The sequence below is a fragment of the Bidens hawaiensis genome, unplaced genomic scaffold (genome assembly GCF_021521415.1).
Source record: "Bidens hawaiensis isolate Kalapana, Puna unplaced genomic scaffold, B.hawaiensis_p1.1 tig00017038_1, whole genome shotgun sequence".
Classification (NCBI taxonomy): Eukaryota; Viridiplantae; Streptophyta; class Magnoliopsida; order Asterales; family Asteraceae; genus Bidens; species Bidens hawaiensis.
Genome location: NW_027492578.1, coordinates 255,643 through 273,386, shown reverse-complemented (window position 1 = coordinate 273,386; position 17,744 = coordinate 255,643). Strand labels below are relative to the sequence as shown.

The window sequence follows — 17,744 nt, the reverse complement described above, 5'->3', positions numbered from 1 at the left end:
TATTTGACCTGTTAATTTATAAAATGCATTGGAAACAAGTTTCTTATATATTAGTTTTACTTTTAAAATTATAAAAATATCCTAAGTATTATGCCTGTTATTAATCCCTAGCTTAAGTGGTTGAGATGAGACATTCAAAGACTTTAATTTAAAAGTGGAGAGATCCTTGGTTCAAGTCTCACCCGTGATAAAAATAAAATAAAATAAAAAAAAAGATAGGGGTTCCAGGTTGGGCTAGGAGGTTTTCTCATCTGTGGTGGGTTTCCTCTTCAAAATGGTCCGGTATTCTAGAGATGAAGATAATTGGGTGGGCTAGTAACCCGCCAGTGATCCACATTAGCCTTTAAAAAAAGTAATGCATCTGAATATGAATAATCATTATACATAAGTAAATATTGTGCTTACGTTTTCAGTTGTAGTAATCATTAGTGGGGCGATAGAGTGAGGACTGACGATTAATCAGAATTAATCAATGACTAATCGACGTCTTGTCGGAATTTTTACAGCGATCATTATCATGTTGGAAATAGGTTTTTTATATTCGATTTTATGACTTACATAAAAACTAACAAGCCCATAATGTAACACTTTTAGATTAAAACAAAGAGAAAAGCAGAGGCCCAATAAAATATTGGTCCAGGATCTTTTAATCAGGCCCAAAAATATTATAGGGCTTAAGAGCTGAAGACCGGAAACCCACCGGAGATTCCAAATCGCATTCTTCCCCCCGCCGCCGCTCGTTATCCGCCGTGAATAATTGTTGATCCAATTTTAATATTAAATTGATGCTTCTGAGTTAATTGACAAAATACGCACAGGTACGTATGCCCTTATTTTATATCCGTCAAGTTATGAGTTCATTGAAAAGCTTTATTCTCTATGCCACTTGTTATCTTTTGTTCATATATGATTGTATATTTTGTGCTTAAATGGCATTATTATGTGTAGTTTGATATTGATTATGTTTATGTGTTGGCTTATAATGAAGCGTGCACACCAGGTGTTTGGTAAAATGCTTGAACCAGTGTCACTTCAATTTTATATATATAGATTTAAATATCAGTCTTATTGTTATGCACTTGTGTTTGAATTTCAATATCATTTCTTTATATTTTATACTATACAGTCGATATCACCGATATCGGCTATCGGTCCATTGGTAAAATATCGGTCAGCATATCGGTATCGATAATATCGGCGATATTGGACCGATATAACAGCGATAATGTTCAATGTTAATGTTTTAAGTCTTAATCAGTTCTTACTTGCTATGATTATTAGTGTTTTGCAAGTTGCAAAAGGTTAATTTGTTAATGTTAGGAGAGTATACTGAATTATTAGTGTTAAATTGCTATATATATGAATTTTACATGAAATTAATATTACCGATGTCTCACCTCGATAACCGATATCTCAAGTATTGGTACTTGACCGATATCCGATATTTTTCCACATTAACTGCTTAGATTTTATATAGCAAAAAATACTAGTCAAGTATGTGCCCGCTTATACAATTTCTTGCATCCATAGAATTGAAGGTTGAGACTTGAGCCTTTGTTGGTATTGCCGTATTGAGTTCCTTTAACATATGCTTCGGTGCCTGTGTTTGAGCAAGGTTTTGTGCTTTTGATCAGAAGCTACTTGTTTTTAGTCAACCAGTAGAAATTTTTGTAAACTCTGCTTCCAAATCTCTGGTTATATGTAATAATACCGATTTGAAGTTCTGATCCTTTGGCCGAATAAAATTTTTGTAGTGTACACAAATGAAAACGCACAACCTTATATTCACTTTCTGTAAGGATGAATCTGTTATATCTCTGTTTCATGGCTATAGCCGTCCTATTTGAGAGCATTGTTACTACAATACTACCTTCTTATTGCATCAATCATCATGTGTTCTTTACTTGCTCTGAAGTTTTAGTATTATCTTTTAAACACCAGTTTAATCATGGAATTGGAAGACTGGGCTGGTGGGTCAAGTGATTCAGAGGTATCTTCACCTGATAGTGACAATGAGGACCATTGCTATGCATACGGTGACATACCCAAGTTACAGTTTAGGTACTTTTGAGGATTATTTATCCTCGTATCAAACTTTCGTCACGATGTTTAACAGATTAATTTCTGTTTAGGAAAGGTGATTCCAAGGCCCGTTGGAAGGAGGAGTTGGGTATGGCCGAAATTATTAGCAACAAAGGCCGAATGTGGATAACAACAGGGATAACGCACGGTGGAAAATTATACATTTTTCTTGAAGATACTTTATAAGTGTTATTTCAATCAAGATAAGACTTGTATCCATTATGGAACTGTATTGAAACTTTCAAAACATGTTTCACAATTTGTAGATTTCTGGCAGAGATCGGGGCGCTGCAACTGTTTGATGATGATGACAAATGCATCCCACTTGAAGATATTTACAAGAAGGTTGCAGGAGGTGTAGGTGGATCTTCTTGGGAGTCGTTTGAGGTGTACAGACACCTTAAATCTTTGGGTTACATAATCAAGAGACATGGTGTTTGTTGGAGTATGAAACAAGTTAAAGCCGTGCCTGCATCTGTTGATGGCGAAGCAGAGAATGGTTGTGAAGAAAAAGTTTCTGTAACTGAAATCGCTAATTTGTTCAGCAGCATGCAGATAAATGAATTGAGACCAGTTTTTGATGTTTACCCTCCAAACAGCAAGTTCAGAAAGTCTAGCCCGGGTGAACCAATGTTTATTCTCTGCATTAATAGGTAAGATAACACATCAATATGGGCGCCTTAAGTCTGTTTCTTATATATATATATTTTTTATTTTGTGTTTTGACTTTTTTAGTGGCGGTCCTCCAACTAAGAAGCAGATTGAAGATCTTGAAGGAAAATGTGAAGGTATTCCTTTGAAGTTTTGTTATGTTGAACATGGACGTGTAAGTTTCTTTTCTTTCAATAAGATTGAGCTTCCTGTTCTTCCTTGACTTACCATGACTGTTAAAATGGTAATATTCAGCATATGCCTAAAAAGGGCACACGCCAAACAATGAATAGTTTAAGACATGCATATCATTATTCTTTTTATTTCGCCTTCATGTGGCCTTAATAGATTATAGATACAGTAGTAGATGAAGTTGTTGACTTTCTTAGTAGCCAAACCTCAAAAGTTTCGTTGATACTCCTCGTGTTAATGCTTAAGCAACCTGTGCTTTTGGCTAAAGTTGCATTCGCAATTTAGATTATTGAAACATATGTTATGCGATTATCAACCATGCTTATAAATTTATACCAACCTGTCTGTTGTATTGAACTGAACTTAACTTTGAAGTAGATACACATATGGCTGATAATCCTATACAATATTAATATATTATGTCTCTGTGTATTTTAAGTGTTTCCACATCTATCAGTAATTTATGTGTGAGAATGTGATAATCGTCTTTGTTACCCAAGCTACGTAATCTTTTTGTCTTCATGTGACTAGAAAATGTGATGGTTGCGTAGTAGAGTTTTTGAGGATACGTCTCTTTTTATCTTATTGACGCTTTGTACTTAATAAATTTGAATTTAGATATGAACTGTTTTAGGCCTTTAAAATTTGTTACATAGAAGTGTTGTTTGAACCTTAATTTAGATATTATGTTATCTTACCGTAATTTTACTTATAAGTTATAACCAAAGGGTGGAAGTTTTTACTGATATTCTAATAGGATTCGTGTGTCATTTAGTTCATTTGCATACTTTTTACGAACTGGATTGACATAATGGTTATTCAACATATGGTTCTGGTAAAAATGGGCTATGAGGAAAATAAGTTTTATTGCAAAGGGACCACTCTAACAAATACTAATTTGTGTTGATGAAACTAGACCCGAGTGGAAATGAGTCACTTTCGGAGAAAAAGAAATTCAAAAAGGGTTCACTTGTATATTTTCTTTTGGAAGTTAATAGCAATGGAGGAGGTGGTGTGGTTGTGTTGATAAGGGATGAGCGAAACGACGACCGGTATCGATTTAGTACCAAGTTTTGAGTTTTCGGTATAGTACCAGTATTTCTCGAATTTTGCCCTTCAATACCGGTACCGAATTGAAAATTTCGATACCGGTGTCAAGATTTTATGAAAATCGGTACCGGACAATATGCTAGCAAACCTACATTTGTATTATTTTAGTTTACAAAATGGTTCATTTTAATCGTTATATATATTAATAAATCAAAATCTATTTGTTTTTGGATTTTACTTGACTCAGAAAAAGCCATATGTATTTTCTTTTCTCAAAAATCAACCCCAGCTGTTATACCTAAATTCTAACATGGACTATAAGCTCACAAGTCACAACACTTTTGTAGTGTAGCCACTTGTAGATGTATATTCTAATCGGCAACTTCCACCATACTCACTCTTACTTTAAATCTTTAATCAAAACTATACATTTTTTTATAATGAAATCAAAGGAGCCTAAACTTCTCTTGCCATGCCAACGTCACTCACTGCAACATGCCATTAATCAAAGCTTTTATTGGGATAAGAAATCTATTTCAATATAAAAGTCCTAAATATTATTACTTTTCTAATTACTTAAATACAATCTGCCTATAGTTGGTTGGTAGCTCAATGTAAGTTAAAAAGTTGTGTGAATATCATACTATTTTAGTATTCGGTTGATTTTGATCGTGTTTATTGTATTCATTTATAAATATTATATTACAATGTGTTACGAATTAAAAGAAAGAAATGTTATAATAAAGAAAGTAAATTTTAAGTTTTCCAATTAGTTGATACTGCAAGGGGCCAATGAAAAAATCCTTCATAATTAGCACATTTGTTTAAATAATTAGATCGATGAGTCATAACCAAGCCGGTTAAAACAGTTAGCAAGTCTATAGTTTAATCAAACTGAGATAAACATATCAACCTCAACATAACTCGTTTAAATAGGTTCAATACGAAAACTAAAACATGACAATCTCCATTTTATAATTAACAAACTATAAAAGTTTTTTATTTCTTTATTTTTTAAATATACTCTTTTTTCATTTTTTCTTTAAAAAAAAGATGAGTAAACTTTAAGTTTTCTAATTATTGGATATTTATTTAATAATTAATATTTTACTCATAAATCCACATAAGCCATCGGACAAGGTATAGAATCCTTGATCTTTAAGGATATAAAACATTTATTACACCAAAAAATATCATTAAGCCAAACGCCCTTCAGTATCTTTTCAGCAATAAGTTAAACATATCTACCCAACAGATGACTCGTTTGTTAAACATGACTACCGATGCTATTTCCGCGCTAGAAATTGACAAGCTAATCAAACTCTATGAAAAGTTTTTACAGTAAACAAACGTGTAATTCTTAAATTCCTTTTTAAAGCTAACTAAACTATAAATTAAAAAAAAAAAACAAAACAAAAAGACAAAAACGTATATTGAGGGGCAAGTATCTTCGTTCCTTCCTTTGATTAGGCTGAGGGGTGCGGAGCGCGAGAAAGGGCGCAAGTGGCGAGGCGGTCGCGCCCCGGGGCGCGAGGACCACACCACCGAGGCGCTATAGGGGCGCAAGAGGGGCGCGAGCGCGGAAAAAGAGGCAGGCGCGGGTGGGCTAGCGGCTGGGGGGAGCGTGAATGAGGCTTGGGATGCGTGAAAAGAGCCGTTGGGTGGGTTTTTTATTAAAAAAAAAAATTTTCCTACTCTATATAAACATACCAATATCAACACAAAATCAAACACGATTTTTCTCTCTATTCAACCTATATCAAACCCAAACCAACACCAATATCACATACCAATATCACATACCACACCCAAAACCCAAAATCACCCCATCTTCCAAACCTTTTTTTAAAAACATGGCTGGAAATTGGTACCCAAACCTAGAATCAGATTACAGTTACGACGATTTATGGTCGGCACCGGACCAACCGATGTTTTATTCGGGGTCGCAACAACCATCCGGCTTTCAACCATCCAACATACAACCGTCTCCTAACTTTGTAGTTCCGGAGACACAAGAACCAGAAGGTGAAGCTGCGGGACAAAGAAGACGCGTCCACCGGAAAAAACAAGTTGCAACGGACGGGTCGGGTTCGGCTTCGACTGGAAGGGCGAAACGGAAAATCACTCCGTGGTCATCGGATGAGAAGGAAGCCCTGTGTCGGGCTTGGATAGCCATTTCTGAGGATCGGCGTTGCGGTAATTGTTTTAACGTTTTTAAAAATGATTTTAAAAAAAAGTTAAATAAAAAAGTTAAATGACTTACAAATTTATTTATGCATTTTGCAGCCGACTACCAAAAGAGCAAGGTCTTTTGGACAAAGGTTAGGGAGACGTTCTATTCGCTCGTTGGGAGTACAGAGCGGAACCCCGATATGATTTCGGGTCGGTGGACCGAAATCAGAAAATTTGTCGGCTTGTTTACTAATCTGTTCAACAGGAACGCCGGTCGTATGAGACCAAGTGGCAGTGACGATTTGGCGGTCTATAATTTCACTGTCGAAGAGTGGAGGCAGGAGTGCCTGCGGAGGTATGGGACGGTGAAGACGTGGGACGGTGTAAAGGTGTGGGAGAGGTTGAGAAGGTGTTCCAAGTGGGTTGAGCTGGTGGCGCCGGACCTTGATGCGGAAGTAGGGCCGAAACGGACTAAAACTAGTTCGTCTGGAGCGTACAGCACTTCCGCCGGGTCGGATTGCCGGGTTGGATTCGACCTAAACGTTGCGGGGGAGGAAACGTCTTCACCGCCGAGGAGGCGGCCATTGGGAAGGGACGCCAGGGGGAAAAAACCGGCTGAGGGGGAAGCCGTAAACATCAACGATCTTGTTGAATCCCTCAATAAATTCAACAAAACCATGGAGGTGGTCTCTATTGACAAAAAGGAAAAAAAAAGAATGAGAGATTTGGACTTCCTTGCAAGAGACTTCAGCCACCTAAATCCGGTCGACCAAATGCTGATGGAAAAACAAAAGGAACGTATCCGGAAGAGGTTGATCGAAGAAGACGAAGCCGAATAATAAGAATAATGTTTTTCTTTAGTACTTTAATTTTTTTTTATATATTAATGTGTTTTTTTAATTAATGTATGTTTTTTTAAATAATTTCTTGTTTTTTTAATAATACGTTTTTTTAATACATTTATAAAAAAATAAAAAAATAAACCGCTCGCGCCCCCTCTCGCGCCCCTCCACACCATGGCCCGGGGCGCTATCACCACTACCAACACCCATCTTATCAAGTTTCTCTCTCTGCCACACGTCACAATATTATTGGCTGGCGCCCCCACTCACGCCCCCACTCGCGCCCCCCACACCCCTCAGCCTTAGTTCAAACTTGAATGACTGACTGACTATTCAAAGTCAACTTATCCACGTGGCACCAACCCACTGTACCCATTCACACACTCCAAATTCTTAAACCATCAACTAACCTACCCGCCAATTCACATACATTCATTTTATATCGTTCCTACCTTAATATTATCACTCACCAGATTATTAATAATATCATGTCTTTCTACAAGACCAACTTCTATGATCCCCAGTCAGCTGCCGAGAAGGCGGTTTCGGTCATCGGGTACGGCTACGATCTCACTTCCGATATCCGGTTGACCGCTTGTAAGCCCGGACCTTCCGGGTCAACCCTGATTGACCTCGCTGGAAACCCGACTAAGGATCTTGTGGTTCCCGGAGGCGTGGTTGTTCCCAATGTTTCGCCCGCGATTAAGTGTGATAAAGGCGAACGCACCCGGTTTCATTCGGATGTTCTTTCGTTTAATCAAGTGAGTTATTTCTCCATTGTTTGACTTACTTTGACTTTAATTCAAACCTTAAACTTTGTATCATTTGATCAAAAGTTCAAAGCTATTGTGGATTATGAATTGATCTAGTAGGTTGACTTTTGAAGTCAATGCTAAGTTAATACTTATGTAACGGAGTTGGATCTAATACAAATGAGAGTTTAGTAGAGTAATAATAATTACCCTGGTTGTAAAGTGTAGCGTAATTATAATTACTCGACTTATATTTTGTTGTAGCGTAATAATTACTTTACAGCAAAATGAAGAAGAGAAACAATAATTACTCTACAAAATATAATATAATATAATAATTATTACATTACTCATATTTTTTTTGTTATAGCGTAGTTACTCAAAAGTAATTACAATATTGCCTCCTTGTCCTTTTTTTATTACTTCATGTTGTATGTACGATATATATTCATTTGTATGTTATCTACCCCCCTGATATATATGTATATGAATTTGTGTTTATCAGATGTCAGAGCAATTTAATCATGAATTATCGTTATCTGGTAAAATACCATCTGGATATTTCAATTCAATGTTTGGATATAAAGGCTGTTGGCAAAGAGACGCGCCCACGACAAAAAGTCTAGCGTTTGATGGATGTATAATTACATTGTACAACATTGAATTAGCAAAAACACAGATTGCATTATCTGAGAAAGTGAAGCAAGAAGTGCCATCTTCATGGGATCCTACTGCGCTTGCTGAGTATGAAATTTTAGTATTTTTAATCATTTTCTTAACAGCTTGTTACATAATACATATTCTAAAACCAAGGAACCTTATATTATCAGGTTTATCGACAAATACGGTACTCACATTGTGCTTGGAGTAAAGATGGGGGGTAAAGATGTAATTTACCTAAAGCAGCTACAAAGTTCAGATCTTGAGCCAACAGAAGTGCAGAATTTGTTGAAGCAATTAGCAGATGATCATATTTCTGAAGCTTCTTATACAGACTCCGATAAATTGCCAAAGGAAAAGGTATGTTGAAAATGAAGTGCGAATTAGAGGTTGTCAAGCGGGCTGCTTAGTTAAAAGCATAGCCCAAATCGGTTCGCTTGGTTATAATAGTCAGAAAAACTAACATTAGCAATCATGGTAACGCAGGATAAACGGGCTGTAGCGTGGGATCTGCCTCCAGTACTCGTGAATGCTTTAAGACCGTCTGTTGTTTCTCGGTCTAAGAATGATGTAAGCTCCTCATACAACAATGATCGTGAATACCATTTTTTTTTCTTAATAAGTATGGTCATTTCACTGTGCATATTTTTTTATTTAGGATCTATTTAGTATTCATGTTCGGCGTGGAGGTGTTGATAACGGTCAAAGCCACAAAAGTTGGCTTTCAACTGTATCTCAATCACCAAATGTCATTTCTATGTCGTTTGTTCCAATCGTGGCACTTTTAAGTGGTGTTCGTGGTAGCGGTTTTCTGTGTCACGCCATTAATCTGTACCTTAGATGTGAGTAGTATGCTTCTATTAGTAACTTTCAGTCTTTCACCGTGATTTTATGTTAATGCAGAAGTTAAAAAAAAAGTGTTTGTTTTGCAGATAAACCACCAATTGAGGAGCTTGAACAATTTCTAGAGTTCCAGTTACCTCGGCAGTGGGCCCCGGCTTATGGTGATCTTCCGCTTGCTTCAAGACGCAAGAAAACACCATCCCCGTCACTTCAGTTCACTTTGTTGGGTCCTCGGCTCTATGTCAACACGGTCAAGGTGTAATGTTGCTTGTATTAATGTAGAATGCTGACTCGTTTACCTAATTCCCCGACTGGTCAACCATAGGTCAGTTCTGAGAATAGGCCCGTGACTGGGGTCCGCTTATACTTAGAAGGACGAAAGAGTGACCAGTTAGCCATCCATCTGCAACACCTATCTTCGGCTCCTAAAACGCTTGAACTCAGTGATGATTTCAGCTACAAACCTAGCGATGAGCCGATGGATAAAGGCTACTTAGAGCCGGTCAAATGGAGCATATTCTCACACGTGTGCACCTACCCGGTCGAGTACAACGAGGCTCTTATCGATGACTCGGCTTCCATCGTCACCAAAGCGTGGTTTGAAGTCAAAGGCTTTGGAATGAAAAAGGTTCTGTTTCTTCGGTTAGGATATTCAACGGTCGGATCTGGAAAGATCCGACGGTCAGAATGGGACGAGCCATCCACACACTCTCGGAAGTCAGGCCTAATGTCAACGCTAATGAGCACGCCTTTTAGTATGGGACTCAGTACACCTGAACCGAAGCCCGTTAAGGTGGAACAGAATTCAGCCGTTTATCCTGATGGCCCGCCTATAAGGCTGCCGAAAATGTCATGTTTTGTTGATACTAAGGAAATGGTGAGGGGCCCGGAAGACCCGCCCGGGTATTGGGTTGTCACTGGAGCCAAGCTGTGTGTGGAGGGTAGTAGAATTAGAGTGAAAGTCAAGTATTCCTTGTTGACAATAATGTCTGAGGATTCAATGTTTATGTGAGAAAAAATGTCCAATAGCAGTATTAGATCATTGTTTGTATCATTAAATGATTATCAACTGTACATTTGTACTCTATAATTAATTATAGATTCAAAACATGACATTCCTGCGGATCTAAATCCTAAGCCTGATGAGAAGACAGACAATAAAAGATATGAACATTATTTATTTATGAGTTAATGTCCATTTTCGTCCCTGTGGTTTGCTACTTTCGCCACTTCAGTCCAAAGTTTGAAATTTTGTCAATTTAGTCCTTATAGTTTTAAACATTAGCCAATTACGTCCTCTAGTCTAACGGCATCCAACTATGCCGTTAGTTTAAGGGGTATTTTTGTCTTTCTTCTATTTATGTTTAGTTAATGGCCAATTTCGTCCCTGTGGTTTGATACTTTTGCTACTTCAGTCCAAAATTTGAAAATTTTTCAATTTTATGTTTAATTTATTCAGCTTTTTTTTCTTTTTTTTTGTCTATAGCCTTTAAGAGCATAAGCCAAGCCCAAAACCATCAAGCATCGACCAAAACAAGTTTACGTTTACTCTGTCGATAACAATAATCATACCCCCCTCGTATTTAGTTTCTAGACATTTTCTAAACTCTCCCTCATGGTGGAATTCATTGGTAAAGTGGTCAAGGTAATTCCCTAAAACCGTACTATACCGATAAAACTAAAATCGTTTCTTTGGTTAATGCATAATAGTTACGGTTTAGAGATTAACATATTGTAGCAAACATCTTGGTCGAAATCACATCAGGAGGTCAAATATCCCGCATTTCCATGTTTGCTCAAGAAATCGATACACTAGATCGCATGTGTGTTCTTCAAATCGTGGTGTTGTTCTTGAATTCTTCATATCGACTACAATTCTAGGGTTGAATCCGACGAATTCAAGAACAATACCACGATTTGAAGAACACACATGCGATTTAGTGCATTAATTTCTTGAGCAAACATGGAAATACGGAATATTCGACCTCCTGATGTGGATTTCGACCCAAATGTTTGCTACGATATATTAATCTCTAAACCCTAACTATTATGCATTAATCAGAGAAACGATTTTGGTTTTTTCGATATAGTTCGGTTTTAGGGAATTACCCTGACCACTTTACCAAATTACCAATGAATTCCATCATGGACTGAAGTAGCAAAAACAAAAAAAAAACAAAAAAAACTGAATAAATTAAACATAAAATTGACAAATTTCAAACTTTGGACTGAAGTAGCAAAAGTATCAAACTACAGGGACGAAACTGACCATTAACTAAATATAAATAGGAGAAAGACAATAATACCCCTAAATCTAACGGCATAGTTGGATGCCGTTAGACGGGGGGACGTAATTGGCTAATGTTTAAAACTATAAGGACTAAATTGACAAAATTTCAAACTTTGGACTGAAGTGGCGAAAGTAGCAAATCACAGGGACGAAAATGGCTATTAACTCTTTATTTATTAATGCAATTATAAGCCTACAGCCTACTCAGTCATTGTCATTTTCATACTCATTAATACAATACATACTCTCATTATGCAAATTGTAACAAAAATATTCACAATTTCTGTTAGGAATCGATAAGAGTTGATTGTGATAGATTGGATTTAGGGAAGAAAATAGGAACAATATAAACGAACAATTATATTACTGAAACATAAAGAGGAAGTTACAAGATATTCCAGGGCTATGCCCTCTCTCCATGCATCAAGCAGGAGCCTTAAAGATCTAAACAAACTTAATCCTAACCCTAACAAGCCTTATCATCTATTACTTATACTACTAATATATTACACTTTAGCCACTTGTATTATTTTCCGTTCACCCCCTTTGAGAATACATATATTGCGTTTCCGTCATAGCTCATTCCCATCAATTTCCATGCCGCTAAAGCCCAAAATCCGAACCTCCATTGACTCCTCTGCTATCAGTTACCATACACATCCCAAAAAACTGCAATAGTTTGAATAACAAATATTAATTCTCGTACGGGGTTTTCTTGTTCATGTTCGTTTGCTATAAAAAAAGAGCATGTTAATGTTCGTTTATGCTTGTTCTTTATAATCATAAACAAACGTTTCATAAATGTAAACGAATGAACATACATAACTGAACATAGGTGAATGGGCATAATTAAGCTAAAACTTAGGCTTGTCATAACATGTCGGACATGACACGATAACTAATCGTGTCATTTTTTCCAAACACAAACACGAACCTGTTTAGTAGCAGGTTAACCTGTTAAGACTTGTTAAGGGACCTGTTTAAAGAGACAATGAATAATACATGTGTAATGAAACTAAAATATTCAAAACGAGCATATAGATAATCCATAACATATTTGAAACAAAAAACCACAAATCCATAACATGAAACAAAAAAACCATTAAAGCAAAGCATAACATCCATAAAAAACATATTATCGGGTTCTGACGGACATTAATGAAATGTCGTTTGTAAGTATGACTTCAGGTTTAAGACTTTAGGAGTGTATATATATTTATTTTTTAAAATAAAAATCTACACAGGTTACTAACAGGTTAGCAGGTCTTTAACTTGACACGAATTTAAGCATGTCTTAAACAGGTCGACATGTTTAAGACACGAAACCTATTAAGCTCAAGCCCAAACCTGTTAAAACCAATGCCGTGTCGTGTCGTGTCATGTTAACAGGTCCGTGTCATAAATTGACAGCCCTACTAAAACTAGTTAAAACTTAAAAGTAATGTGAAGACTAACATATTAGGCCAAAAATGTAATTAAAAGTTGAAAACTAAAGTAAGTTGTAACAGTCCACAAATTTTGAATGAACATATTAATGTAATGAACGAACATAAACAAACGTAAAATAGCGAACTAACATAAATGAGCATACAAACAAGACATGCGCTCAATCTCATGTTCGTTTGTTCAACTAAAAGAGCAATTTTTTTTGTTCTCGTTCGTTTCTTTATTAAATAACGAACCTCCAGTCGAACAGTTCATGAACTGTTTAGGGAACACCAACGATTCCTAATTTTGAATAAATCATTTAATCTCTAATTTTTCCTAACCAAATTACCAAACACGTCTGAAGAGGTAGGTCCCAGCAAAGCCCAGTTGGACCCGCAAGACTCACCTTGAAAAGGGACGTCTGCGCAGAAACCAACTGGATCCGCAGGACCCACCATGCTCAGAGACGTGACGTCCTTACGCGCACTACGCAAGCTGTTCCCGCAGGAAATGCCTCCCAATGGTGAAGGACTCTGCCTGTTCCCGCAGCTGCGGATACAAGCCATCAGGGAAGGCCACCCGCGCAGCAAGGCTACACGCACAAGGCACTTAGCTCTCAATCACTCAGTGTCACCTGAAGGAAAGAGCAAAGCCGGGAACAATCCCGCACAAAGGCGGGAGGGGGAATACTCCCGCCCAACTAAGCCAGTCCGTACGATACGGAAAGATCTTCTGTACTGTACCTGACGAGGTATGGGCAAAAGATCTGACTAAAGATACGACAGCTTATTGACAACAGTATGGCGAACAGCATGCTCCTGTACTGTATGTCACTATTAGCCGCTGCCTACTCACCAACTCCTGTCATACCACGTGCATAGCCGGCAATTGGTGGAAAAGGAATAGTACACAGCAGGCCTGGTCACTATCAGCCGCTGCCTACCCACCAACTACCAGCAGGGCACGTGCGTAGGCCACTGTTGGTGGAACAGGAATACTATTGCAGCCGGCCACACCTCCTTGGAAACCTACCTTCGGCTATAAATACCACAAATGGTATGATCATCTCATCTTATCATATCTTATCATATTATCATCATATTATACCTGATATCTGCTCTAGCAATCTCTTAATATACATTTATATTTAAAGAGCAATCTAGTCTGATTCTCACGCCGGAGGGTGGTCACAAGGAGGAACCCCCCCCCCCTTCTCAGTGACAAGCTCACGGTGTCTGTTTTGCAGGTTATCAGAAGAACCATCTTTACCGGGTCTAACCCCTCGTGGGAAACATCTATCTAACCCCCAGGTTACCCGTAATCTGCCCGGGGTCCGGTTAGTGTTTCTTCATTGGCGCCATCCGTGCATAAAAGCTAGAACATTTCTTTTCAGTTTTTTCAAACTTCTGGAAAGATGGTTAAAGAAGTTCCGGTAACCACAACCCCAGCTACTGGGGGGAATACCGGCTACACAGTCTTTACAAACACTACCCCGGTTACCCAAGCTGGGGCAAGTGAAGTAAATTTTACGAACACTACCCCAGTTACCCAAGCTGGGGCAAGTGCAGTAAATAATCGCTCACTAGGATTCACCGATACCCAGTTAGAGAAACGAACAAGACTCCCCCGCCAAACACTCGATGAAGTTAAGGCATGGGCGGAGGCACGTCAGAGGGAATTCCAAGCTGAGTTGGACGAACGCTTGCGTTACGTCCAACAAGCTGACGAATTCGAAGAATACTTGGACGATGACTCGGAGGAATCTGACACCGACGCGAACACTCGCCATAGGGCAAAAGGGAAGCGTAAGGAAACAGACTCCCAACCGAGAAGGCGTTTTGGAGAAGCCTTCAAACCAAAAAACACAGGTGGAAGCCCACGTGACTTCTCCAAAACATTTAGACCAACTGTTGCAAATGCGGGAACGTCCAAATTTGCAAGGGACATTGCGGAAGCAATTGCCCCAAAGAGTGCCAAACAAATGTCCAACATAGGCACATATGATGGTATATCTGACCCAGATGATCATTTGAACAGATTTATAGCGGGGGCAACCGTCAGCAATTGGATGGAACCTACGTGGTGTTACATGTTCCAAATGACACTTGTTGGGCCAGCTAGAGCGTGGTTCGATCGTCTACCGGTCAACCACATCTACGACTGGGCAGACTTCCAACAGAAGTTTAGCCAACACTTCAGCCAACAACGAAAGTATACTGAGGAGCAATGGACAATCCTCAAATGCATTCGAAAGGAAGATGAATCTTTGCCAGACTTCATCACTCGCTTCAACTCAAAGAAGCTAAGTCTGGGTAACATTAGCGAAGATCTTGTTCGCGCTGCTTTTATTCAGGGCGCGAACGACCCAGAGCTCATCCGCACCTTAACGGGTAAAGATGGCATGCCATCCACATGGGATGCCATCATGACAGCAGCAAAACGCTTTGCGGAAACTGAGAGGCAACTGGGTAGAGATCTCCCACAGAGCACAAACCTCTACACCCAGAGAACAAGAGAAGACAACGTCCTTACCGCCCGATTAAACAAAAAGCGGAAGCTAGGCATTTGGCAGTCAAGGGTAAACTTTGACACCTCATCCGGCTTGCAACATCGGTTAGGCGGAAGGGATAATGTACAGTCAAACCAGAACTCCAGATGGACGCCACTCACCAAAAGCGTCACCGAGATATTCGCCACTGAGGAGCTCCCATGGCCAAAGCCTCCAATAATCCGACATCGTCACAATGCTGATCGGAGCAAATACTGTGACTTTCACAGGACAAAAGGCCACAACACTGAAGAATGCATAGACGTAAATGACATGGTCGAAGCATTTGTCAGAAATGGGACGCTCGCGCACCTCGTGGCGCAATGAACGCTGAGCAGGCTGATCCGTGTAGAACCCCAGCTGGGGAAAACACGAATAAAATTTCCAGCTTCAATGTGGAGACTACATGCTGCGTAAAGAACGAGATCCCGAACCAGGTGCATATCGGCTCGATGGCACTCCCATCCCAACAAAATGGAAGGGAGCTCAATTACACAGTTTGCATGTAGATCAATTCCAAATTTGTAAAGAAAAGGCCCTGAGCCACTTCTAATGGAAATGATTCTCCTTAGAACATCGACGCTGATGATTTTACATTTATACTTTATGAACTATCAACACTGATGCCGGTTTTCACCGCATACATAAGTGTGAAAGTCGTTGCGTGGGGAATGCGGCAAAACCCGCATAAACCCAAAAAACGGCAAACCTTCACGCAGGTCAGTTGAAGGGGAAAAGTTCAGTCATCCTACTAAATGAAAGTGCCGGTCTATCCGCATGAATCATGAGAGGAAACTGAACACTAACCTATTGACAACCGCGCGTCGAACGGTTAACTTATTCAAAACAGAATTTCTAACTAAAGGATGAGGAAAACCTACACGCAGGTCAGATATAGGTAAAGTTTAGCCATCCTACTAAGTGCAAGTGACGGTCCTACCCGCACAATCACGAAAGAGGAAGCAAAACTTCAACCTATTATCTACCACGTTCAAAGGTTAACTTATCCTAAACACTTGGAAAATTGCTAATTTAAACTAAAGTATGCAAGTCATATAACGTTTACAAAGCAAGGAATCCAATGAAAGTAGCGGTCTTACCCGCAAAAAGATTTATATTTTACAATGATTCATTACAAGAATGGCCGGGTAACTACCCGCCTACAAGAAAATAAATCTATACAAGCTAAATCTATCTTAGCAGTGGGAAGGGATCTTCAGGATCAGGCTTCAGGGCCACTTCCACTTGGACCCGCACCATCAGTAGAACGTGGCGGTTCAAGGAAAGCTTTAAGGATAGCTAGCCCATCATCAGCAGCAGCAACTTGGTTCACCTTCTCCACCACCGGATGCGGGAAGGCGGCATACTCATTCACTGTTTGGTCGTAAACAGCTTCAGTATCAACATTATACAAAGGGAAGTTGGAAGGCGGGATGCCTTTCTCAACGAACCCTAGACCAAGCAGGAAGCCGGCCTTTTCCCCATCCTCATGAGAAGCGTTGAGGGCTGCGCTCATAGCATCATCATAAGACGTCTCTGAGAAGACCCGATGCACAACCTACAAGAAAATATACAAGTGTCAAAACCTTTTCTATCTACAAAGAAAAGCGTAAAGAAATGAAAAGCATACCTGAGACAACGCTTCTCGAAGAAGCCATTCTTTGGCAACCAGAGCTTCTTGGAGGGCAGCTTGAGCTTCGTTACGGGCGCGTTCGGCTTCACTCTTGTTGAGGTTGGCAAGCAACACTTCTTTAGCCACAGCCTCTTCGACGCCCTTTAGCTTCCGCTCAGTGTGGTCAAGCACCCCCCTCTGGTCCAAGATCTCTGGGAGCAGCGTGACGAGCCCACTCCACGCACTCCACAGGGGTGCGAAGGGTTGTTCCTCGGCGAATGTTCCATCGTGGAACATACACTTCATTGGAATCCGACACTGCAAAAAACATAAAGCAGTTAGGAAAAGATGATAAAAAAATATATAAAATGAACCAAAAGAACCCTACGCACCTGTAGGGTCAATAACAGGCCGATAGCCGCCAAACCCATCACCTGAACCCAAGGGAAATCCATCCAAAAGGTCAGGCAGATGGGAAGGAGGCAGAGGTTGGCGAAAAGCCCCATGCATACCTGACGGATCGGCCGTCGTTGCCGATGAAGGAGGCATGGTAGAAGCCGCCGCGGTCGCCGCCGTGGAATCCGCAGCAAAAGTAACCGCCGGCTCAGTAAAAGATGCGGTA

The 17,744-nt window shown here is 39.4% G+C and overlaps 1 protein-coding gene and 1 pseudogene across 2 annotated transcripts; both read left to right on the top strand.

Annotated features, from left to right (window-relative positions):
* Positions 1-671: 671 nt before the first annotated feature.
* On the top strand, positions 672-3,148 carry LOC143552788 (uncharacterized; annotated as a pseudogene). Its single transcript, XR_013138709.1, has 5 exons — positions 672-818; positions 1,942-2,061; positions 2,133-2,270; positions 2,349-2,735; positions 2,818-3,148. The product of XR_013138709.1 is annotated as an uncharacterized LOC143552788 (transcript).
* Positions 3,149-7,470: 4,322 nt separating this feature from the next.
* On the top strand, positions 7,471-10,256 carry LOC143552786 (MACPF domain-containing protein NSL1-like). Its single transcript, XM_077042928.1, has 7 exons — positions 7,471-7,750; positions 8,247-8,485; positions 8,572-8,761; positions 8,888-8,971; positions 9,060-9,243; positions 9,334-9,500; positions 9,570-10,256. Exons 1-7 carry the CDS (start codon positions 7,478-7,480, stop codon positions 10,254-10,256), a joined length of 1,824 nt encoding a protein of 607 aa, XP_076899043.1. The 5' UTR covers positions 7,471-7,477.
* Positions 10,257-17,744: the final 7,488 nt, after the last annotated feature.